The sequence below is a fragment of the Aspergillus udagawae genome (genome assembly GCF_001078395.1).
Source record: "Aspergillus udagawae IFM 46973 DNA, scaffold_4, whole genome shotgun sequence".
Lineage (NCBI taxonomy): Eukaryota > Fungi > Ascomycota > Eurotiomycetes > Eurotiales > Aspergillaceae > Aspergillus > Aspergillus udagawae.
In genome coordinates, this window is record NW_025091267.1 from 2,399,038 (window position 1) to 2,421,880 (window position 22,843).

The 22,843-nt window shown below is 49.3% G+C and overlaps 7 protein-coding genes across 7 annotated transcripts; 3 read left to right on the forward strand and 4 right to left on the reverse strand.

Annotated features, from left to right (window-relative positions):
• Nucleotides 1-1,085: 1,085 nt before the first annotated feature.
• Aud_006225 (uncharacterized protein) lies at nucleotides 1,086-3,008 on the reverse strand (the record flags this gene model as incomplete). Its single annotated transcript, XM_043291128.1, has 3 exons — nucleotides 1,086-2,473; nucleotides 2,529-2,606; nucleotides 2,666-3,008. The coding sequence occupies 3 exons, from the start codon at nucleotides 3,006-3,008 to the stop codon at nucleotides 1,086-1,088; spliced, it is 1,809 nt and encodes a 602-aa protein (XP_043147063.1).
• An 806-nt stretch (nucleotides 3,009-3,814) lies between these two features.
• Aud_006226 (GMC family oxidoreductase) lies at nucleotides 3,815-5,630 on the reverse strand (the record flags this gene model as incomplete). The annotated part of the gene is made up of 3 exons (XM_043291129.1): nucleotides 3,815-4,764; nucleotides 4,826-5,539; nucleotides 5,591-5,630. The coding sequence occupies 3 exons, from the start codon at nucleotides 5,628-5,630 to the stop codon at nucleotides 3,815-3,817; spliced, it is 1,704 nt and encodes a 567-aa protein (XP_043147064.1).
• Nucleotides 5,631-7,150: 1,520 nt separating this feature from the next.
• Aud_006227 (uncharacterized protein) lies at nucleotides 7,151-9,245 on the forward strand (the record flags this gene model as incomplete). The annotated part of the gene is made up of 4 exons (XM_043291130.1): nucleotides 7,151-7,245; nucleotides 7,318-7,443; nucleotides 7,509-7,857; nucleotides 7,917-9,245. 4 exons carry the CDS (start codon nucleotides 7,151-7,153, stop codon nucleotides 9,243-9,245), a joined length of 1,899 nt encoding a protein of 632 aa, XP_043147065.1.
• Nucleotides 9,246-12,038: 2,793 nt separating this feature from the next.
• Aud_006228 (cell wall mannoprotein 1 family protein) lies at nucleotides 12,039-12,572 on the reverse strand (the record flags this gene model as incomplete). The annotated part of the gene is made up of 1 exon (XM_043291131.1): nucleotides 12,039-12,572. One exon carries the CDS (start codon nucleotides 12,570-12,572, stop codon nucleotides 12,039-12,041), a length of 534 nt encoding a protein of 177 aa, XP_043147066.1.
• Nucleotides 12,573-15,899: 3,327 nt separating this feature from the next.
• Aud_006229 (uncharacterized protein) lies at nucleotides 15,900-17,652 on the forward strand (the record flags this gene model as incomplete). The annotated part of the gene is made up of 2 exons (XM_043291132.1): nucleotides 15,900-17,475; nucleotides 17,510-17,652. The coding sequence occupies 2 exons, from the start codon at nucleotides 15,900-15,902 to the stop codon at nucleotides 17,650-17,652; spliced, it is 1,719 nt and encodes a 572-aa protein (XP_043147067.1).
• Nucleotides 17,653-18,402: 750 nt separating this feature from the next.
• Aud_006230 (uncharacterized protein) lies at nucleotides 18,403-19,893 on the forward strand (the record flags this gene model as incomplete). The annotated part of the gene is made up of 1 exon (XM_043291133.1): nucleotides 18,403-19,893. One exon carries the CDS (start codon nucleotides 18,403-18,405, stop codon nucleotides 19,891-19,893), a length of 1,491 nt encoding a protein of 496 aa, XP_043147068.1.
• Nucleotides 19,894-19,995: 102 nt separating this feature from the next.
• Aud_006231 (uncharacterized protein) lies at nucleotides 19,996-21,347 on the reverse strand (the record flags this gene model as incomplete). Its single annotated transcript, XM_043291134.1, has 3 exons — nucleotides 19,996-20,838; nucleotides 20,895-21,035; nucleotides 21,084-21,347. The coding sequence occupies 3 exons, from the start codon at nucleotides 21,345-21,347 to the stop codon at nucleotides 19,996-19,998; spliced, it is 1,248 nt and encodes a 415-aa protein (XP_043147069.1).
• Between the last annotated feature and the right edge of the window lie 1,496 nt (nucleotides 21,348-22,843).

A 22,843-nucleotide genomic window follows, 5' to 3' on the forward strand; every position in this document is an offset into this window, starting at 1 on the left:
GTACTTTGGTTTTCAGAGCCTATGAACCTGAGGGGTCCTCTAATGTATAGCAGACAAAAAAAAAAAAAAAAGAAAGTAGTCATGACGTGTCCGTACTAAGGTGAGGAGAGCGCCCAGCTAATGGGCTCAAGTGAAGCAGAAGCAGCAGCGCGTAAGCAAAGCATCCCCTTGGACCATGTCCATTTGGCCAAGTGACCCGTTATCAAACACGCTAGGAAAGCACCACCATCACAAGCAGCAGGAGGAGGCGCAGCTAATCCAATCACTGATGGATGTCAAGCTGACTGCATCTTACAGTACCCTAGGAGGACCTCCCTCCCACCCCGCCCTGCCTTTCAGCTCCCTCCAAACCCCTGTCTTAGTTGATCCTGCTATCTACTCTGGTATGTATGTTGAGTAAGTAAAATTAGTATGGTGGGTAACCAAGCTGCGTAGAGGTAGGATGAATTCCGTGCCATTATCATCTGCCGGAATATGAGCAAGTCTAAAACTTTGGTTCCCTTGTTAGCATTCACATCATACATATCCAAAAGACATGCGGGTTAAATACGGAGTCTGCAAGGAAGACTTAGAAAGTAAATCAGCATTAATAAACCATGCTAAGAGAGTGCAGGAAACTGTCTTACATCAGCTACTGTCAGCGCTTAACCTCAATTAGATCTTCTGTGCCCGTCTGGGCTAAATATTTATACATCCAAGCATCCCCTTCGCACTCTTGGTGCGTTTGCTTATAAACTTTGTCGAAATCTAGCAGTCAAATCCCCTTGTCTGTACCGGCGTGTTTCATGAAGCGTTTACAAGTTTGACATAAGCAATGAGTGACTGGAATCCTTGAAATTCTACTAACGCCAAACCCATGTGGTTCTTAACGCGGATAGCGGTAAAATCTTGAAAAAGACCACCAGTAAATGCATGCATACCTAGAGACAGGAGGCGGAGAGATACTCATTGGAGGTCTCTGGAGCAAGAGCAGAATAATCTAAGTCCTGATCGGTGTTTCAGATATGAGTCGAACGACAGTGCCTGGTGAAAGCACCATGTGATATCCCAAAGCCCAAGGCTGCAAAATGTATTCCTTAACGACCCTATGCATTGAGGTTAAGAGGCGAGACACAAGTGAAGGAGGTTAACTGGTTCTCGGTAAAGGCTTCGATCATTCCTATGAGGAAGTTCAGATTTGTCTCCCACAGGTTTGAAGGATAGATAGAATCAGACATACCAGTTACAGCGGCCCACATTCCCAGACCACACATCGATAGTGATGCTAGGAAATAGATGATATGCCAAATGTTGACGCCGACTTGGACGACGCCGCCCGCGAAGAATCCACGAATATATCTCTGAACGGTGCTACCCACCCTGGTGACGTGTCCCGTGCTCGGATCAAAGCCCTCCCCTTGTCGGATGCAGTTCTTCTGGATATCGAAGCTTAGCGCAAAGAGAGGCGGGAAGCTATATGTAAGGTTGAGGAGCATAGATGCCGAGATGACCGAAACAAAGCCCATATAATCAGGAATGGCAGCTGCGATAACAAACGCAATGATCCACCAAATCGGACACAGAACGGCATACATGATCTTTCCAACTCGAGTGGTGAGTGGGGGGGCTTTGAAGATATCCAAGAAGATGTTGTTATAGACAACCTTGACACCAATGTTGCCGTAGAGGCCACCGGCAATGAGAGCACCAATTAAGGTGATCATGTTCCCGGCCGTCTGCCATCCATAGGCGCTCACTCCCTGGTAGCTGGGGTTATAGCTATACTGCCCTTGAAGGTAGTACACGACGCAGCCGTAGGTCAAGTATACGCTGTAAATGAAGAACTGGGCACCCCACATCGCTTTAATGAAGTCACGAGGGCGCCTCATTTCAGCCAAGAACTCCACGAAGAGTTGAACACCCGCATACGCCAGGACGCCTGAGAGCATCCCGTTCACTGAGCCGATCAGTCCATCAGGAGGGATATTGCTATAATGGATAATGGGAGGATAGTTGCCCTGCTTATCGGGAAGGATAGTATCCCGGTTCACAGCACTGCCCGCGGATCCGAGTACAGCGACGGTGTAGTTAGGTGGAGAGTTTGCCATAACACCCATAGTCATAAGAATAACAAAAATATTCAGCCAGACGGCAAGATTTGCCACCCAGCCATAGGCCCGTAATGTACGGATTTGCGATATCAGGAAGCCTGCGCAAGCGAAAATCACCGGACAAACGGCGTAGCATAGCTTGAACTTGGACATCTGGGAGATGTTCTGTCCATATTGAATCGTAACTTGACCAGTAATAAGCAGTAGCGCCAGACCTTGGCAGAAGTTGGTAATATATCGTCCAGATCGGCCAACCGTTCTGAACGCCAGATCACCATAGTTCTTTGCTGGGAACTCGTAGCTATCAACGCCAAGAAAGACACGGTAGACGAGATATCCCGAGTAGCCAGCCATAAATCCAAAGACTGTATAGAAAGCGACGCCTATATTTGTAATTAGTATCACTGTCTGGTCAATATTACCAAAACGATATCACACCTGGCCCCCATCCGAGTGTACCCATGGTATAGCCCGAGCCGTATGGTCCCAAAACGTCAGTAGTAATGAGGAAGAAGCCTGTGCAGATCGTTAGCACAGATGATAGCCCCCCAATCTAAACCTTGACTCCAACTCACAAGCACCGGCCGAGGCAGACCTGAAGGCACGACTTGCATTTGTCCACTCCTCATCGGTGATCTGCAGCCGCCTCTCTGGGTTTCTGAAGTCAGCCTCAGTCAGAGTCGTGGTCGGGATGTTATCCTGAGCGTCTGTCTGAGCGGCCTTCTGAAAGAGCTTTCGAACATTGGAATGAGGCGCTGCCAAACCCAATTCTTCCTCTCGGGTTTTGTTGGCATAATAGTGATATTCCTCAAAGGCGACCGTAGGGTCGTATGGCTGGCGAGCCTGGGGCTTTATTAAGGAGCTGTAGCCCCCCTCCTGGCCATCAGGTGCAGGCTCGGTCCTCGGCTTTTCCTTCATGGCCGAGTGCGCGTCGCGGTGACAATAAGATAAAGCGATGTGATATGAGCGGGAGGAGAGAAGTGCGGAGGTCTGGCTTAAGAGTAACTTGGCGGATCATGCCAGGGACAGAGCTTATCTCCTATTTCCTCATACGCGCCCGGGACGCCGCATGTCCTCCCTGGCTAGGGTTACATCGAAACGGCGGAGCACCACATACTAAGCAATGACAAGCTCCGTTTGGAGTGTGCTCAGACAGAACGGCCCGTCTGGGTCGCAGGATAGTCTCGCCATTGATTGGTGAAGCTGCCTCCCCGCAGCGAGTGTCCACTCCCATCTGGATTTTGACTTGTCCGTTCAACCCCAGTCAGATAAGAGAAATGGCTCAAAAAGGCGATATTTGGGCCCGTTATTAGCCACCTTCTGCCGAACAATCCGGAAAATAGCCGGGACCGCAAAAGAGCTGTTCTAGTGACTTGTGAAACAAACAGAATTCCTGAAGAGGTGCAACTTGCATTTCCTACGATCGAGTGGAAAGTTCCCGTCCAGAATAGAATGGGAATCTTTATCTTCAATGTATATAGCTTGATAGTTATATTGATGTCACATGGTCCTATTCTCTCAGGAACCGCTTTACGCCCCAATAGTCTCGGCGTCTGCATCTCAAGCAATCGTGATACACTGGAATGGGCTACCCCGATGATACAAGATGTCGAGCACGCAAAAGAGAGTCATGCAATAGTATGAACTATGTTCAGACCGAGACCTCAATTCAAGTGATCAATTGCACCTCGCCATACAAACAAAGCAATTTTCTGCTTTGTGGATCATTTCTCATCCAACCTATACTCCCGAATCAACACATCCGCACATGTCGCCCCTGTCACGTAAGCAGTAGCCTGGGTATGACCATTCGGCAAAACAGGAACAACGCTCATATCTGCCACACGAAGATTCTCGATTCCAAACAGACGAAAATGATTGTCAACCGCCGCATCATCGGCACCGTTCTTGCCCATTTTCACGGTGCCAGTCATATGCCAACTAGACGAGACATTATCCTTCCAGAATTGCAAAATGTCCTCATCCGATTCGGACGCCGGCCCCATGATCGTCCATACGGTATCCTTGGCAATGGCTTCGTGTTTGGTTAATTCCCAGAGATGACGGAAGCTCTCGATACAGGCCCGTCTGTCGAAGGGGTGGGCGAGGAATTTGGGATCGAAGAGGAGTGGGTCGTTTGGATTAGATGACTGTAGTCGGACTTCGCCGGTTGATTGTTCGTTCATGAGGAAGACTAGCATGCAAATATAGCTGTAATCGTTGAAGAGCTGTGGGAAGATAAAGTGTGCTGGGAAATGGGTGAGGATCTCGTAGTGCGGGATTGTCTCTTGGTTGAGGAAGTCTTGAACAGATGGTGGGAGGGAGTTGAACTCGGCGGACGAGGTTACTTGCTCCGATTTGAACCAGCCGATGCCGAGCTGGCAGGCGTATCGGGCCCATGGACCTGTTCCATCTTGTTCCCATTGTTTCATCGCTGCTGTCATGGCGGATTGGTCTTGGAAGAAGGTGTTGCGGTCGTTTGTTTCTGGGTTTCGGGCTAGGATTATCGGCACGAAGAGGTGGTCGCGCAGCCCTTGGCCGATTGCTGGAAGGTTTTGAATGACCGGGATGTTGAATTTTGCTAGGTCGTTGGCTGGGCCGATGCCGGAGTGCATTAGGATCCTGGGGTTGTCGAGGGAACCAGCTGAGAGGATAATTTCTTTGGCAGCGAGATCTATTCAGACGTTAGGATTGTGGAAGATAGAAGGTAGTAAGTGGTCTGGACGGAGACTTACACCTCTTTTTATTGGTCTCAACACCAATAGCCGTCTTGCCCTCTAAAATGACGCGCTGCACCGGACTGTCTGTGACAATAAAAAGGTTGTCAGGAGCATCAGACAACAAATCTACCGCAGTCGTCCGTAGCCCTTTGTGAGACGAATTGATACACAGACCCATTCCTAGGGGGTTACCCGAATTATGGTCCATGTTTCGTTTGAGCCCAGCCTGTTCAAAGGCATCCAGAACCAACGAGAGATCATCCTCCCACTCTTTGGCATACCCAACCCGCAAACCACCCTTGTCGCCATGATCTCTGGTCTGGTGCCCACCGTACTTCTGGTTCTGTGGAACGTCGATAGACCCCGCGAATGTTTCGAGATTCTTGAACCGTGTTTGCATGTTCTTCCACGAGAAGGTTTCATCGCCGACCACAGATGCCCACTCGTCGTAGTCATCCTTAGCCCCGACGGTGTACACTCCAAAATTGATAGTAGAACATCCGCCTAGTCCTTTGCCTCGAGAATAGTCAAGTTGGCGGCCGTTGCAATGTTCTTGTGGGGTTGTTTTGTAGCCCCAGTTCATTTGTTCTTCCATGAAGGTTGTCCATCGCTTACCGTCGATCCGGAGGAACTTGTCGTCGTTTCGGCTGCCGGCTTCAAGGAGAAGAACGCTGGGGCGTTTGGCAGACTTGGCGAGGAATGCGGCGAGGGTGCATCCAGCGGGGCCGCCTGATCATACAATGAGCTATGTTGGCGACTCTTGCAGCGATGTATACTGACCTCCAACAACAATGAAATCGTACGTCTGCTCTGATGCCATATTGGACGATAACCTGTGTCAAAATTTAGAATCTGCACGCTGAGAAAGAGAAGCAGACGGTAGGACTGACTTTAAACCCAACACACCAGGTCTCTGAGGCAATCAGTGTGTCAGCTTTCTTGCAACACCCTTTCTTATATGTAAGCCTAGAGTTCTAGGTTCACACATCCCTCAAACTCGCTTTTGCAACCTTTTCGCCCTCAAACACCAGCCTCCTTATTAAGCTCGGTGGGACGACAGCTCCACGGGCATTGGCTCATGGTCCATAGAGCGTCCCGCCCCGCCGAGGGGTAGTTGATCAACAATGTGCATTGGTCAGACTCACAACCCTAACCTTGTAGTTTATGCGACCTGCTTTTAGTTTATGCGGACTTTCTCCGAAGGGTTGGCCAACCTCCATCCTGATTAGATAGCCACCTCTCTCACATAATCTTAATCTTATTGAAAATAGCATAGAATTAGATGAAGAATTATCTTCAGGCAAATTTTCTTAGAAATATCATACTGTCAGAGCTTATAATAGCCCTTAGAGGGGCCTGGGAAACTATTCTGGCTGATTTTCTGCAATATTTACTAAAAATCTGTCTTAAAGGTGCCGTGTAGTTATGCAGGAAGGCAGTCGCCATACTAAATTCTGATATCATTGTGCGTGGATATTTTAGAGGGGCGTGTATATAGACTAGAAATCCATCATTATCTAATAAAGCAGCGATTTCCACTGGAGCTTACTCAATGCCTCGAACTGCTGCAGCAAGAAATTCCGAAAGTTGTTTGCTATATGCATGTTTGCTCAAAGGCTAGCGAATACTGCGTGGCGTGCGGTACTGCCTGGTCAACGCGGGGATCGTTGGGACCTTGATTCGACGTCAAAAGCTCTATCGCAGCCGCACGCCCCCACTTCCCCCTCCCCCCACCCAGCCCCAAACGCCAGATTGAGACCAGAGAATCTCACACATGGAGGGGTCTGAAGTGGTCAGCAGCGTGTCTCTATCAACGCACTGACAAGTGCTAAAATAATCGAAGTAGCTCAACATGACGGCTCGCTTTCATTGAATGGGAGCACTCTGCTCATTCTTGTTTGGGACTCCACTGGATGGGAGCTGTTATGTCCCTGCCGTGTTGACCCTGCTACTACTATCATCTTCTATTAGCTAGAGATGGATATCTAGATACTTTTGGCGGAGTGGTTTGATATATGACTGGAGCTAAGTCTCCACACAGCCATAGTAATGGTAATTTACAGCTGAATGTAACTGAAATACGAGAATATTGCTTTTTTCGCGCCAGCTGACAGCGAGTTGGGCGGGCAAAGATTGTCCATAAGCCGTACTTGGGTATCATAAGAAAAAGCACCAAGCGAGTTCGAGCCCCAAGAACAGACGGCCCCGCATTGCCTAGTCAGATAGCCTGTATTGTCTTGCCTGTCTGCCCTGGTTATTTGGCTTTCCCGTGAGCTTGTTCGAGATTTGTTTCAAGATTCAGGTCTCAATTTTTACCCTTCACCTTGCGCTGAAGTCACCATGAGTCTATTCAGGCATAAGGCAGGCGAGGCTTTGGCAAATTTGCGAGAGTTTAGTTTCAAAATCAATAAAGAGCAGCCCGAGGAGCCGTTGGTGTGAGTATCTCGCCCTTAATTGCCAAGCCTACGTCTTATCAGCTGGGATTTCGTTGACAATTAACATGACAGGCAAGGCCTCAATGAGCATGTAAGGCGGGAGGTTAAGCAAGAGAGCGAAGGAAAGAGACTGTACAGTGAATCTGTAGAGCAAACCGTTCGCATATATCGGAACGAAAAAGCACCAGAATGCAATGTGTAAGCCATACACTCGCTTTTCGGTCTTGGTTTCTGACTGTCATGTATTCTGGCCGCAGTTTTAGATCTCCTTCGTTCGTCGAGTCCTCCGAACTCAATGACCTCAATGACATAACGAAGGAGCTTGAAGACACCTGGAAGGATGCCATCAAGGAGGTTATGAAGAAGCGCAAGGGCCATAGTGAAGATCTCGCTGAACTTATCAAGGATCCGACAGCGGACAAGCTCAAGGGGCTTGTGCGCGCGGTACAAGATGAATTGGAGGCCAAAAAACAGTCAAAGGGAGGCAGGGTGAAAGAATGGTTCCGGAAAGTAGCCGCAAGGATCTCCAACCATCAATACCTCCTCGAAATGCTTCCCTCCGGAGACAAGTATACCTCAATCTTAATCGGGGGGTTAACCGCCTGCATTAATGTCAGTGCTCAATCTCTTTACGCATTCGAGAGATTGTGTGACTGAAACTCCCAATCCAGGCTACATTAGAACATGAAGAGATTGCTGAGCTAATCTCAGACTGCCTCGAAAAGCTGTCCGACAAGACGCACAAGTTATTCCAAACTATCCGAAATGCGAGTCGAAGCGAGTACATCAAAGCCCATATCATCAAGTTTTATTCGAATCTATTCGGACTTCTAATCCACATACTCCAGGAGTGGCAACTCTCGCGAGCTCAGCGCTGGAAGAATAGTTTTGGGAGCAGTTTCAGGAATCGACTCCAAAGCTCGATTGAGAGCCTCGACTATCATATCAAAGAGTTGAGTGATGAAAACAACTCAATAATATTGAACGAGGTGCGCGAGGGGATGGGTGCCCTAGTTCAGGCATTTATCGTTGGGTCACACTTGGATTCAAAGCTGGGTACCACCCATTCAGCCGTACCGTTGAATCTGCTGAATTACATTTCAGGCGTTGCGGCTAAGGGTGATGCTTCTCAGCCTATCAGCCTCGGGTGGCCTCGGATGCCTGATGCTGCTCCTGTAGCATGCGAAGCGTCCAAGCAAGATAGACATGACGACCAAAGCTGGGCCACTCAGACCATCCTAGAAGACACGGCATGGATGACTGATTACGTATCGTCCGAGAGAGAGGCGAGCCTGCTTATGGAGAGCAGCTACCTATCCACGAACGCCCAGGTTTACCATCGTCTACTACAATGGACCACCTCTATCTCGTCCGAGGCGCTATGGCTCGAGGGTCCCGAAACGATGGGAGACATAAGCTCAAACGCACTGACCACAGCATTCATCGTCGACAAGTTTCGAAAACTACGTGTTCCCGTAATCTCGTACTTCTGCTACTACAACCCGAAGGACTACCGGACATTTTCCCGTCCACAAGAGCTCCTGAAGATGGTGTATGCTCTGATTTCTCAGATGGTGAGGTTGGTCCCGTCGGATCTATCCTCTGCATTGGATTCTGAATACCTGCCGGATCTCTCACCCGCTCGGATTCGCCGCCTCAGTACAGACCTGAACTCGCTTCCAGATGCAATCGGCTTGTTGAGCGATTTATTACCCTTAGGCCCATCGGTGATCGCCTGCTGTGTGGATGGTTTGCAAATCCTAGACTTCCCGGAGGAGCCTCCCTGGTACCAAGATTGTTTAAAGAAATTTATTGAAGTTTTGGCGACTACGAAACCTCCTCATCCGCGCATACGGAAGCTATGGCTTTCCACTGACGGACACAGCTGGGCGCTTCAAGAGGCTGTCACTGCAGGGTGGATTGAAGCCAACAACACAAATAGTGAAGATGACACGCAGCCGCTCGCATTGAGAGCAATGGACGTGGCTGGGGCTACTTAGGCTATGTCGGGCGGGCGATGGCGCCTTGGTACAATACTGCACCGCGATTTTCGATATTAAGAGCGTTTTCTGGGGAGTATTTACTTAGGCAGCTGATTCTATAGATCAGACTAATCGATCGCTCGGACGAGTCGACCGTAGTTCAGATCTTTTTTCTTTCTTTTTTCCTTTTCTTTAGTTAGAACATGCTGTTGTTTTTCCTTTTTTTATCTTGTGATGCCAAGCGGGGAGTCTGGGTGCTTCGGGTGAAGGGCTGAAGCCATAACCTTGGATCCTGTTATGCCAACCCTCAATAGGAAGATGAATTGGAGACTGTTGCTCAGGGCTGTCGAATCACATCTGATCCACTAGTATAATCCAGCTTATCCTGTACAATTTTTATTTTTCATCTCTAAGGTGAGCTTAAAAAGTTTACAAAGTCCCAAGTCACTCCTAATCTCCCCTTGCCTTTATATACCTGGGCTATCCTTCAGGGAAGACAACCATCAAAATATCTAATCTCCAATACGGTACCATCTAGCTTAACCTCACTACTACTTTTGATTACAACTTTCGAATGACAAAACGTTTTACATGCTTCATGCTTTCTCCGGTTGGGGACATATTTGAGACATTAAGCTAGTGTTAGCGGTTGTCAACTAGGAGACTGAAAAAGGGAGTCCCCATCACTATCACTTAGAGCGGCATTTCTGTAAATATCATGAGAGATTATTTTTCTTCGTGATTTGATTTGTCTTGCCAGCAAGACCGGCGAAGTGGTACACACAAGTTAGAGAAGTGGGTTTAAAAGGGCTTCCCGTCTGCTCCGGCTGTACTTCAGCATACCCGCTCTACCTAGGTACGGTACCTGATCGTTGGGTTAAGCCTAGTGGGGAAGGAAGCCGCTGATCTCCGCTTTTCCGTCGTGCGACCATGGATGAGATTGGTGTGGGGCTATGTACTCCAATACTAGCCTAATCTGGTTTAGCGCCCGTCCTGTGGGCTCATGACAGTGTCTCCCCCTGTCAACTGTCAAATCAGGACTACTAATAAAGCAGGACTGCTGCCAAACCAGGACCGTCCTAGAGCTGAGCGATTTCCATCTTTGGCTCCTACGTCACGTGGAAGCTACTCTACTTTATGGTCGGTTACGTAGCTAACTACTTACTCCGCCCACTTTCCGATCTCTTGCTGAAGTCGAAAGCTATCTCATCAAGGCACTAATATACTCTTCTATTTCTTCGAAAACCAGATTTCTCTTCAGAACATTCCGCCCGATCGTCAACACATGTATTCTCGAGGCGACTACATTTCATTGTTATGTCTAGTAGCATGATGGACGCCAAGAACCCCAAGGCAGTTTCATACGCTTTGGAGGGCTCGGGGCGCTCAATGAATAAATACCACTAAGCTGTGTTATCGCAGACATCTGGCCAGCACGACGATGAATGGGGCAAACCTGACTTGGAGCTGTCAGTTGGATTACTTAGCTATCGCCAAGGTAAATTTGACAAACCTGACTGGGATAGATGGCAAGGCGGAGAACTTGAGGCGGCCTTGGTCGCTTAAGAAGTGGAGTGCTACAAGTGTGCACTTTTTGGACTGCTAGTGGATATCCAGTCTGGAAGCAAAGACCAACTCTGGGATATCCTAGCTACCGTCCAGAAGGAACAAACCCTCTTGGAAGCCGTTCGCAGCGTGTTGGACAGGTATCACCTTTGATTATGTTACAAGTCGTAATACTAGCATCGGTGCAAGGCAGTTGAGGGGAACGGATGAGAGGATGTGTGATATGAAAACAAACTTGCTAGGAAAGGAATTGTGAAGCTGAATCCCATTCAATGTAAGCCTGGTTCTGTCACTTAATGCTAACTGCTAGACTTGGGATCCGTGTTTGGAGGCTTATGTCATCGTTGTAGCCACTGAGACCATTCGAGATTGATGAGCCCTTGCTCCGAGAAATAGTATGGTAAACGGAACACGAGTCTATTTTCCAAAAGAAGCTTATCGATATATAGCAGAGATGTCTACTCATAGAGGATCCATCCTTGTAAAGGACAGTTAAACCAGGCTTAGTGGATTATCTGCCCTAGGCAGCATATGCAGATATAAGATAACCTAGCTTCCTTCCATCTTTACCATCGGAGATGATTAATTCAACTCATATATACTCTTTCAGAGGCGGAGGAAGACGTGTGAGCAATAACAACGATCCTACTTTAATTTACTGTCTAATCTTGCGAGAGAAAACGCTGTACAAAGATGGAGACGGATAGCGCTGAAACGAGGAGACCCATGAGCGCCATGTAAGGAAACCCACTATTTTTTTGTACTCAAGCGACTATTGGATAGCTGTGATTTTCGAGCAAGAATCTGCTTTAGGATGGCACGGCAAAGTCCTTTGATATGATAACAGCCCGCAGTGGGCCCCTCCCTGGTAGTTTCTGAGGACAAGACGCCCTGCAGACTATATAGAGTGCACTGATGGGCCTATGTAACTAAGGGAGGAAAAGTAATTTAATTGAAGTAATACTTCTTGATTGAGAAAAGACCAAAAGGGTAAGGCAACTGGCATGTTGAATACCTATCTGTGCCTTCCATAAGACGAGGCTGCAAGTATCTCTCCACTTTCGACGATAACATTTAAAAACACATAGTGGGGTGCGGGAATTTGAGAATAGTCCCGTTGCCAGCGGTAAGATGACCTTCCACTATCCGGACATCAATTTCCTCCACACTTGAAGCTAACCGGATATATCATCGCTATATGCCCTCAACGGCGGCTGTCCGATGACACAAAATTAATCAATGGCCCTAGGCGGAGTAGGGAGCTATTGCAGTGGTGAAGGCACTATCCATCTGAGCCTGAATTGCGAGGCTCCCGGCTTTTAGAAGAAGAGGCAATGCTGCATTCATAGCGTTGTTGAAGTTGTGGAAGGCTGTATGGAGAGACTGGAGATCGCTAAGAACCAGATCTTTGCCGCCTGGAAAAGCTGCCCAAGAAGGTTCTTGAGATCCAATAGCACTCAATGTAGCCAAGAGCGTGGGGACTAGCAGTTGGACGTCGGCAAGAATAGTAGTCCCAGATACAGTGCCAAAGGAGCCAGTGGACTTGATATCGTCAATCGTAGCAACAACAGTAGTAGCAAGGCTCTGGAAATCGTTGTGGATATTTATAGCTCCGGCTAAACCACTAGCGGGGAAACCATTGACGTCGTTGTTTAGTTTTGTAATTTGCGGGTGGATTTTTTGCGTTATATCGTTCTCAACTGTTGCAACATCACGGCGAAGTATAGGTGTGGCGGCAGCAGTTAATGCCAGAATGAGAAGTTTAGCAAAAAGTACCATCTTCGATGTTTTGGTAAGAGTTACTGGAGAATAGTAATAGGGGTATGAGTGCCCAGAGAGCGAGCTTCTCATGCTCTATTTATATGCTAGAGATCAACAAAGGTGACACCAGGATCTGAGGCGGGCGTAACTCACTGTGTAGCCAGGCTCATTCTGCATATGCGCAATTGCGTAACATACTACCAATTATGTGTCACTATTTTCACTAGTTACACCCCGTCTCTGATGAGGAGGGAGAATGTAAATGCATTCTCCTGTAGATCTTTCCATGATATACTAGCCTAAAGCTCAGAACTCGCACAGGGCCCTGCCGCATTGGTTAAGCCTCCATAAGCGGATGCAAGGAGTATAAACTACAGAAGCTAAATTCCAGTAGTCTTGAATAGCCATCCAAGACTACTGGAACTAGCTTCACTAGGATAATGGGTGGGTTATTCTCCAGATAGGCTGTACCTGTGCACTTGAGTCGCCTAACCGCCACCCAGCCCCTATAACACCCAAGGGTAGAGGACCTAATTTGAGTCCTTCTGAGACCATTCAAGAACGATGAGCCTTTGCTCTGAGAAATAGGGTAGCGGAGAGCAGCATCAGTGGATGGATGATCCTGCCGATCGATATGTGGGACGATCACAGATTGACCCACCCTTCTATAGGCACTAACCACTTTTCTCGAGTCTTATTCGCTACGCCCAGACCACTATTTGCGTAGCCAAAATATAATTAGAGAAGATCCCTATTCTGGATATTGAATCTTGGACGATCTTTCATCTACATTTGGGATACATACATATAACTATGCACGATTGTAAATAATTGGTGGTATAGATTGCCTTCAGGAAAATGGTGCGTCGTCAGTATGTCGCCGAATTCTCCTGATATGAAGCTATCCTTACACATCTTGGAAGGTCCTGGAGGAAAGTTTTGACGACTCTGAGTTTCCGCGCTATATCGGCACCAGGTCGGTGGCTCACCTGAAGGGTAACACGCCTTGACAACCTCGCTCCCTAATTATACTGCATGGGAACCCCTGCGGTACTGATCACCGTACTAACCACTGGGGTCAGCTGAATTAACTTCCACAAATCGTCACAAGGCTCCCAGCGAGCTGGATGACCGCGATAACGCTCGCTGCGGATGAGATTCCATCCATTTGAAGAAGAAAGATCATCAACACTTATTTTCGCAAACATAGTCTAGATGGCGGCTGTATCTTGGATGCTGGCTTTGGTTGCTATCTTCGAGGATATTTTTGGTTAGGCGCCAGTGGCGAGGGTGTGACTCATGGTGCATTTCTAGGCGCTGAGCTGACCAGGCACGCTTGTTTCTGTCGAAGTATTGAATCCGATAATGTAGATGCTTACGGAAAAGAGGACCGCTACAGGCTCAAGGTGAGTTGATGTTGTACAATCAAATTGTACCAAAAGAGACACGGCCTGGCGGATACGGATTGATTGTTGGATGATTCTATCGGCCCGGACCGACCCAGACCTTTCCTTTTGGCATTAACCTAAGATTATGGGTACAAACACTGAGACATACTATCCATCATTTCCACCCCATTTTTGGCTACAAGAATTGTAGATCTGAGCAGGGTCGGGCTGATCAAATCTCGTCAGCGGTGGCAAGGCAATTGCAGATTGTACAGCCCAAATCAAATGATCATATTATGATTGAAATTCTAGCGTGTTTCGATTCTTGAAGAGAAAAAGATAATATGTTTATATTCCTAAAGACCTTGATCTGAATAATCAATGTGGGAGTGTGTCATGATTGATATGGAGAGCTGATGTCGTATCAGAGAAGCTAACAGTGATTCCCACCAGACCATTAGAAGAACACTCCTAAATATTCACTTATTAACGGCCCATCCATATAGTGTATCAGCACATGGATTTATAATATAGTAGGTTATATTATAGAATCTAACATTGGAGTATTGACCAAGCTCTGAGTCAGAGTGTTGAGGTGTCTGGACTTTATCTAGAAATATACATTGGGTATATGGATTCCAGAATGATAGCCAGCCATATAACTAGACAGAATTTCCATTCAATAGGAGGTAAACTAGTGAGAAAAGTAGCTTTATACCAGGGGTCCCAGTATATATACAGCTACTGAGCCAGAACTCTACCCGGGGCGGATTTCTGTGTAGAATGTCATTTGAATAGCCCCTCGACGAAGACATGTACCTAGATATTTACGATGAAACCCCCACACAGTACGCTTCCTCCAACCAGAACCCAGACGTGCAGTCTGACGAGATGGCCGGATTCCAGGCGAGTAATTGGGCGGTGGTGATGCCAAATTCGGCCGCCAAGGTATCACAGGTATCCCGCCGGCTGTATACATTAGTCCATTTCTACATGAGGGAATATAACTTGGGGAGGGAGAAAGGAGATGAAAGGTAGGAAAAACATACACACTGGCACGTAGTACTTGTTACAGTTACTGGGAATACCAGACTGAGTTGGAGCAGGGGTCGCCCAGTCCGAATGCGGATTATGGCCAGTTGCTGAATGACTTTGGTTTCCCTTTCCCCTGATATATAGACATGTCTCTCTCTACATAGATCTATGTATGGATGTACTAATGAGGAATAGGGAGCATGGCTCCACGAGCAGGGCACCTTCTCCGTGGACAATCTGGCGTACCTCTGGCCATCGCTGCGAACTATCACAATCGACGACGGCTTTACTGCAAACATCAATGCGCGCACTAGGCTGAGCCCCCAGGATGGCGCGTTCGATGAGAATTGGCGGCCAGACGGAGTTGCACCGACCGATCCATGGTTTTATCGTAATACTTGAGCTGTTTGGAGGAAAGTCTGTATATGAGGATGCCCATTTCTATAAGCGGGATATAAAACCCAAGTTGACGTAGAATTGGGTTACTGTATTGGCAGTGTCAAGTCTTACAACAGAGATGGAGACTCAAATCCACGGTTGAAACTTACGTAGTGCATGAGTAGTTATATGTCAACCTTATAGACTATTAGCTAACTAGATGCCATGGCATCTTTAGCCTAGTATTCTACTTTCTTCGATACTAAATTAATTCACAGACAGTATGTATTTGACTTGATATGATCAAGTACTACGAGCTAGCTGTTAGTGCTGGGGCTTAGGAACTACGGTACTAGGTATAGTTAGTGGGGGCGCCCAAGTTATTAATATATTGATTACACCCTCTTCTTCCCCCTCTTCATCTTACTTTGCATCTGTATTCTTACATCTCCCCCTTTCGCACACACACACTCTCTCTTTCCACAGATGAACTACTGACATAAGAAGAAAACAGCACGGGAGACAAAAAGGAGAATGAATTATCATGGCAGAGAGCGGTTCTCCTATCTCGGACCTCTTCGACCGCCCGGAATCCCCATCTCAAGTGATTGGCAGGCGCAGAAACCGCCTCGTGAACATCATCAAGCAGAACGACCTCCCTCAACTCCGTCAATTCATCGCCTCATGCTCTCCCGAGGATGTGATCGCCCCTGGGACACCCTACTTGGAGGACACCTTGTTCAATGCAGCCTCGTACGGCAGTCCCGAGGCTCTTTACATCCTCTTGGAGGTGTACGCTGCGGCCCCGGAAGTTGTCAAGAGATTCAACCCCAAGTTCCATCTGCTGCTCGACGCATGTGGTGCGGCAAATGCTGATGTGGTGCGCTTTATCTTGGACCGCCATGACAGTCCAGAGAATCGGTTACCGCTCGGGCCGGTGGATTTGCATCAGAGAGACGACTCCGGAGCAACGCCAATCCTCTTAGCTGCGAGGTCGCTGATGTATCTTGACAACGACGCAGATGAAGTAGAAGATGAGGGTCTCCATTGGACTGAGTGGGTTCGGGATCGCTTTGCGAGGGGCCATCAGTTGATTCATCTCCTTCTCGACCGGTGCTGTTCAGCGACAGATGTTGTTCCCCCTTTGCCAAATGATCTCTCTCCGCGGGGAAGCCAGGTGCAAGACAGTGTGCTTGGGCTTGCTGTGTCGAGGGCCGATGGTCCATTACTTCAACGGCTCATTGACTCCGGTGCCGATATCTACCTGAAGCATCAACACTTCCATCATGCCAGGGTACCGTTCCAGTTCAGGACCACAAAAGGTCACGCGTATGATGTCACGACGCTCTATCTGGCGAGTTTATTCTACAATCCTGATGCTGTTAAATTGCTCTTGGATCATCAACGTGACAAGAACAATACCAGTCCCGACCTGGCTTCCTCCTGTGACAGTGATGGGCGACTCCCACTGCATTGGGCAGCTAGCGGCCCTGGAGGTTCTAACTGTAGACTCCTGGATAAGCAGCTCAGAATCACAGAGACCCTTCGACTGCTCCTTGACCATGATTCGACTGGTATCAACCGTGTTGACAACACTGGATCCACGCCGCTGCACTATGCTGCTATAAGCCACGCTATGTGCGGCTGTAGCCAGCACGCGGAGCTTGCTATCCGCACTTTGCTCGAATACGGGGCTGACACCCGGATCCCCGATGGCTCTGGCTGTACCATCCTACATCTATTAGGGTACCACTCCCATCAGGGTGACCCCGTCAAGACCACACTCCTGGGGTTAATCCTGTCACACGGTGCCAATATCAATCATGCCGAGAACAACGGGAAAACAGCATTACACGTCTTTGCTCAGAATTTGCGGCAGGTCTCGGCGGCAAAGTTCTTAATTGAGCACGGGGCGGATTTCCGGGCTCAGAATTCTCTCCGCGAGACGCCCTTTCATGCGGCAGCGCGGGGGTTTTTGAATGACCATGTACGCCGTGATGGGAGAGATAAGGACGTGACAACTGAAAACAAGATCAGGCTCCAGGATGAGATGATGCGTGCTCTGCAGGAGGCTGCCGGGGAGGATACTGCTATGTTTATGAGCCAACCAAATGCGGAGGGTAAAACGCCGCAGGACTTACTGGAGGAGACCAGAAATCGGTGGCAGGGAAGGGAGTATCCCATACCAGGCCCCGGAAGAGGCAGAGGCAGAGGAAGAGGCAGAGGCAGAGGAAGAGGCAGAGGCAGAGGAAGAGGCAGAGGGCAGCAGTAGGAGCGTAATTACAGGTCAGGAATAATAATATCCTCGTAGGGTAGCCGTCGAAGCGCATCTTCTATATTTTGGAACTATTGCAGTGTATATTCGCTACACCAACAAGGGTTCTACCATGCGTCAGGTCATTATAGTAGAAACCTAATCACAGGTGCTATAATCCCAGGCGATATGCATGCCTTGAGCCATGTAATTTCTTGGTATTTCTTTAAATTGCGTAAGAGCTAAGCTTTGATCCACTTGGTGTCGATGACTAAGTACATACATGTGGGATCCAGACGTCAACTGCTACTAGTTAATCTTATGCAGGTGTTACTTACCAATTTCTCCTACCAACTTCTCCTGTAACGCTTGGCCGCAAGCGACATAACTAATTCCTTTGCATAGAAGGCCGCCACTAAAGCTGCATATCCCTGCCACTACTTGTTTTTATGCAAGTCAGCATAGCCACAAACACCCTGGATCATAATACGAGGGAAGTCCTGCATCCAGCCTACAGCCTCTATTTTAAAGCATAAGCCACCTGTTTCTTTCTCTAATCACTCCCGTCTCTCACCATCCTATTCGGACATCTGCCTCGCTATGGACGAAAATAAATAACTAAAATCTTATCGGTGGTTTTCCTTCTTTCAATTCTTCTGGATAGAAGGAAAATATGCCCTCCCAACCCCTCTTGTCTCATGTGGGAGTCATTGTGAATCCGTCTGCTCGCCGTGCGGCCTGCGACCAGTGTCATGCTCAAAAGTTGCGTTGCACAAAACTCGAAAACTGCACCATGTGTGTGCGATGCCAGCGATTGAACCGTCAGTGTATCTGGAGTCCTCCATCGCGGAGCGGTCGCCCAGCAAGGACTACCGTGGAAGAAAAGGTGGTCAAGCGTGGCAGCAGCCGCCTGGATAATGCGGGGGAAAAGCGTCGCAAACGATCTTTGAGTGTTTTAGAATCGACACCAGGAGAGGACAGTCCAGAAAGTGCGAGAGAGCCAGTTCATACCAGCCAGATCAGTACTCAGCCCACCCCTCCGGCTATTGAGATGGCTGAGATAGTACCATCTCTTCCTCCATCCGTTGCAGATTGGAACATGTCGGATATCTTCAGCCTTTCAAGCCCGCGGTATAGCTCGCGGGAAAATCACTTTCCCTCTTTGTGGACATCGGAGAGCGTGCCTCCGCTGCCTAATTTTACCGACTATTTTCAAATGCCCAGCATGGGGAATCAAACCAGAACCACCCAGGATACCCCTGCAATGCCCCCCACATGCGCACCGCAGAGACTGGCCTCTTTGCAGGATATCACGCGAGAGCTCTCCAACATCAATCTATCGTTATTCAACCTCGAGCAATCTCTTCATGCCGAGCCATGGGGCCCGATGTTTGCGTCACCAGCCGCTGTTATCTCGAAACTAACCACCTGTGGCGGTGACCAACCCGACGACACGCTCGCCCATGGGTACCCATTGATTGACATCTTTAACAAAACACAGCACTTTATCGACATTGCAATGCAAACGAGCAATTATTTTGCCTCTCTGCCCACTCCCCTGACATCTCGTCCAACTCCCACGGGTGAAGCACCATCGCATACCTACCCTGACAGTGACACTTCCAGCCAGGCTTCGTCTTGTTTTTCTCCTGTAGACATGTATACGCAGCGCGAGATGCCTCCACCTGCATCCTCAGGTACGGTTCGAGGAGACCTATCGAGCCCAGATTTACCCACAGCCCTGCTCTTTACTACTGGCTACGCGCGGATTCTCGATCTCTATACCACCGTCTCAAGACAAATATCGCATTTCATCCACGCACTGTCGGTACAATCAATGGCCGGGGGCCCGGACTATCGCCAACGGATGCACCCCGTTATCCCACCGTTGCAGTGGGGCGGTTTCCAGCCCACCAACTACGGTGCACTGCAGATCCTAATGGCAATTCAGGTGATATCCTACCTGCTCACGGAGGTGGAACGGGCCCTGGGGGTTGACGAGTGGGAACGCGAGGTGACGCGGGAGCGATTTCGTTCTGAAGAGAGGGGGCGTCCATCATCCTGTTCAGGCGGCGAGGAGGGTGGCTTTTACTCGGCTGGTCAGCAGCATGTGTCTTCTCGCCCGGGGAACCGGGCTGGGGTTGGGAGCGGATTGCTCAACGGTGCAATGATTGAGATTGTGGCCCAGGGGGAGGGACCGGGAAACCGCCGGGGGAAGGTTGGGCTGCTGCGGCGGAAACTTAAGAAGCTGAAGAAGGAGTTAGAGAAGAGCATGCATAGTTAAGACGTGGATCCGTGAGACGGAAAGAAGCTGGTTTATGCTATTGAGTAGTTTTTCACTCGTGTTTTGCACTCTTATATTGGAATCAAGCGATATATGCCCTACTCATCTCCCTATTTCAGTCACCTTCCACTCCAATCCGGCCTTTTCTAGCCGCTCAACATACAGCATCCCCAGTGATGCAGGGGTGAGAATCCCCCCTCCTAATCTCTTTATCATCGAGCCATTGTCATTTCCGTCCAAAACTTCCAACAGCGTCAAGGCAGCTTCACCAACGAACGTTGCGCAGACGCTATACACGTCCGTGTTCATACGCATGGCACCCATTGCGCTGGGTTGGCTCACATCGTCCCCATCCACTGCGACTGTGGCCTTCCATTCCACGAAATGATTCTCCCCGGTCACCTGCGGGCCTGTTCCCGGTTGCGGTGAGAGCCACCGCAGCAACCACCGGAGTGGCGGAAATATGAGAACAGTAAAAAGTGCGACCGACATGGCTAGGAACGAGGACCACGCCTGCAGCCAGCTCGACGCTGTTGTATACCCCTGGAAGCTGAATCGTTCACCGTATTGCTCGGTCCGCTCCCCGTGTCGCTGTAGAAGGGACCAGGTGCGCATGACGACTGCTCGATCCGCCATGGCCGAAGGATTGAAGGTGAGATTACCCAGGAAGCGATCCCAACGGACGGGCAGGACCGGAGGGGGATGAGGGTGATGCCGGCCGGCGTTTGGGATACAGGTCGCGCGAGGGGCGCTGGCAGCCATCATCTGCCGGAGCGAGTACGTCTCCAGACCGGCAAGGATGCTTGCAATCGTTCCCCCGCTGTACCCTGTCCAGGTATGTTGGATTGTGAAGAAGACGGGCCCAAGAGGCCGGCGCAGTCTGCGCGCGAGAAGAAGCGTCATCAGGTCTGGGGGGCTGGACTCCACGGCACATTGGGGGATGATCTACGTCAGACGGTCAGCAATTAGCATCTCTTGGTATAGGGCTCTGCCGGGCATACAATTGCTTTGTTGGCCATGGCTTTGTCGTGCCACTGCGCTGCCAGGTGCTGCGTCCAGACGTGTTCACCTGTGGAATCCACGTAGGCAGTGGAGTTCTTGATACAGGCTACCACAACGGGTGTGCCATATTTACAGAATGGCTATACTGTCAGCCTTTTTGACTGAAACCCGGGAGACTGCAGACATACCCCGACCGTGTTGAGCACCAGACGTGTTTGGGACGCCATGCGCCCAAGATCATCGTCGCTGAGGGTGGCAACCATTATATGAGGCAACTTGCGATGAGATTGGGCTCGGTCTAGAGAGTTGACAAGGGCCACCAGCTTCTGCTCACTGCGGCCGGCAACAGCCCATCGGAGGGTTGGCGGACTGTTGGCCCACAGGTACTGCACCACCAGAGAACCCAGGTAGCCGGTGGCGCCATACACGATCATATCATATGGCCGGTTCATTCTCGCTGAAGCTCATGCAGAGAGTAGTGGAAAGGGAGAAGCCCATGATGGATGAGAATGATTACTGTCCTGCCCCCTCATGGGCGCAACCCTAACTAACCTCTTTTGGCAAAACCCGCCGAATGGCATCTCCAGCCAATGACCACATATCACCATCAGTATGTAGAATGTAAGATAATTCTACTGAATAGTCTGGCAGAGTTGAGTGAAAAGGTATCCCTCGTCTTCCACCGCGTTCTTCCCCCTCCTCTCTACCTCGTCTTACCTGACCTTCACCATCGCCGAGGACCTCTACTTCAAGCCCTACCTCGAGTTCCTGGTCGTTGACACCACCGATTATCTTCTCCCAGGCTATTCACCGCTGGCACAACTGGGGCATGGTGCTCAGCTTCACCATATACCCATTAACCTGGTGCACGGCCATTGCGATCTCCCCGTGGCCCACCTGCTGCGCACCAGTCTCGCAGCCTTGTCTTGTACCGTTTAGGGCTGCCGTTCAGCATCGCGCATATGCTTGGGGGACCGCACGCGATCAACCTGCTTAACTCGATCAAGGAGAAAGACACATCCGAGAGCATGGAGATTGTTCGTCGGTAAACGGATGAATCTGATTCGGGAGGCTTTGGTGGATGTGCGCAGTGCCGGCCCTGGGAGGTTTCTGGCTGGGTTTCTTTATGGAGCGCGGTAGCTCATTACCTCTCCTCCCACCTCCGAATTAAATCAGACTGAATGGGAAACTAATTGGCTTGGGGATGTACAGTGTCGTCCAATTCGGCAAAGCAATCGGCGTTGGGCTCATACATGGACTCGGCGCTACTACCCGTAGAACTATGTGCATATATAAGAGAAAATAGTATCATCGAACAATGGCTACAAAGGAATACGCATTCTATAATTTCAAGGAGCTGGACAGCACGCATCTCCATAGCCTTCAAGTACCGAGTATATACATCTAACCTACCAATTGACTGAAAAAGGAGCTGAATTCCCCCTCTCCACCAAAACCCAAAGTGATCCTGGTTGTGAACGCTGCCTCGAAATGCAGCTTTACGTCCCAGTGCCAAGGCCTGGAAGGTCTCTACCGTCAGCTTTGAGAAAAGTACGGGGACGAGTTTGTGATTCTGGGGTTTTCGGTAATCAGTTCCTGTGGAAGGAACCTGGGTCCGACAACGAGATCCAAAGCTTCTTCTAGCTCAACTACGGCGTCACGTTTCCGGTGCTGGCCAAAGTCATCGTCAACGGGGCTCAGGCAGCGCCGCTCTACCGCTGGCTGAAAGGGCAGAAGAGAGGATCTTTTGGGATTCGTACGATTACGTAGAACTTCACCAAGTTCGCTATGGACCGGCATGGAGGGTGACACGGACGCCGAAGCCGGAGAGTTGGGAGAAGCATTTGCTTGAGTTGCTGGAGGAAACGTTAGCTGGAATGTTGACATGTATCTAATCCTCTTCATTTGCCGCCTTTTCTCCTGTACAACTTGTTCGGTGGGTATTACC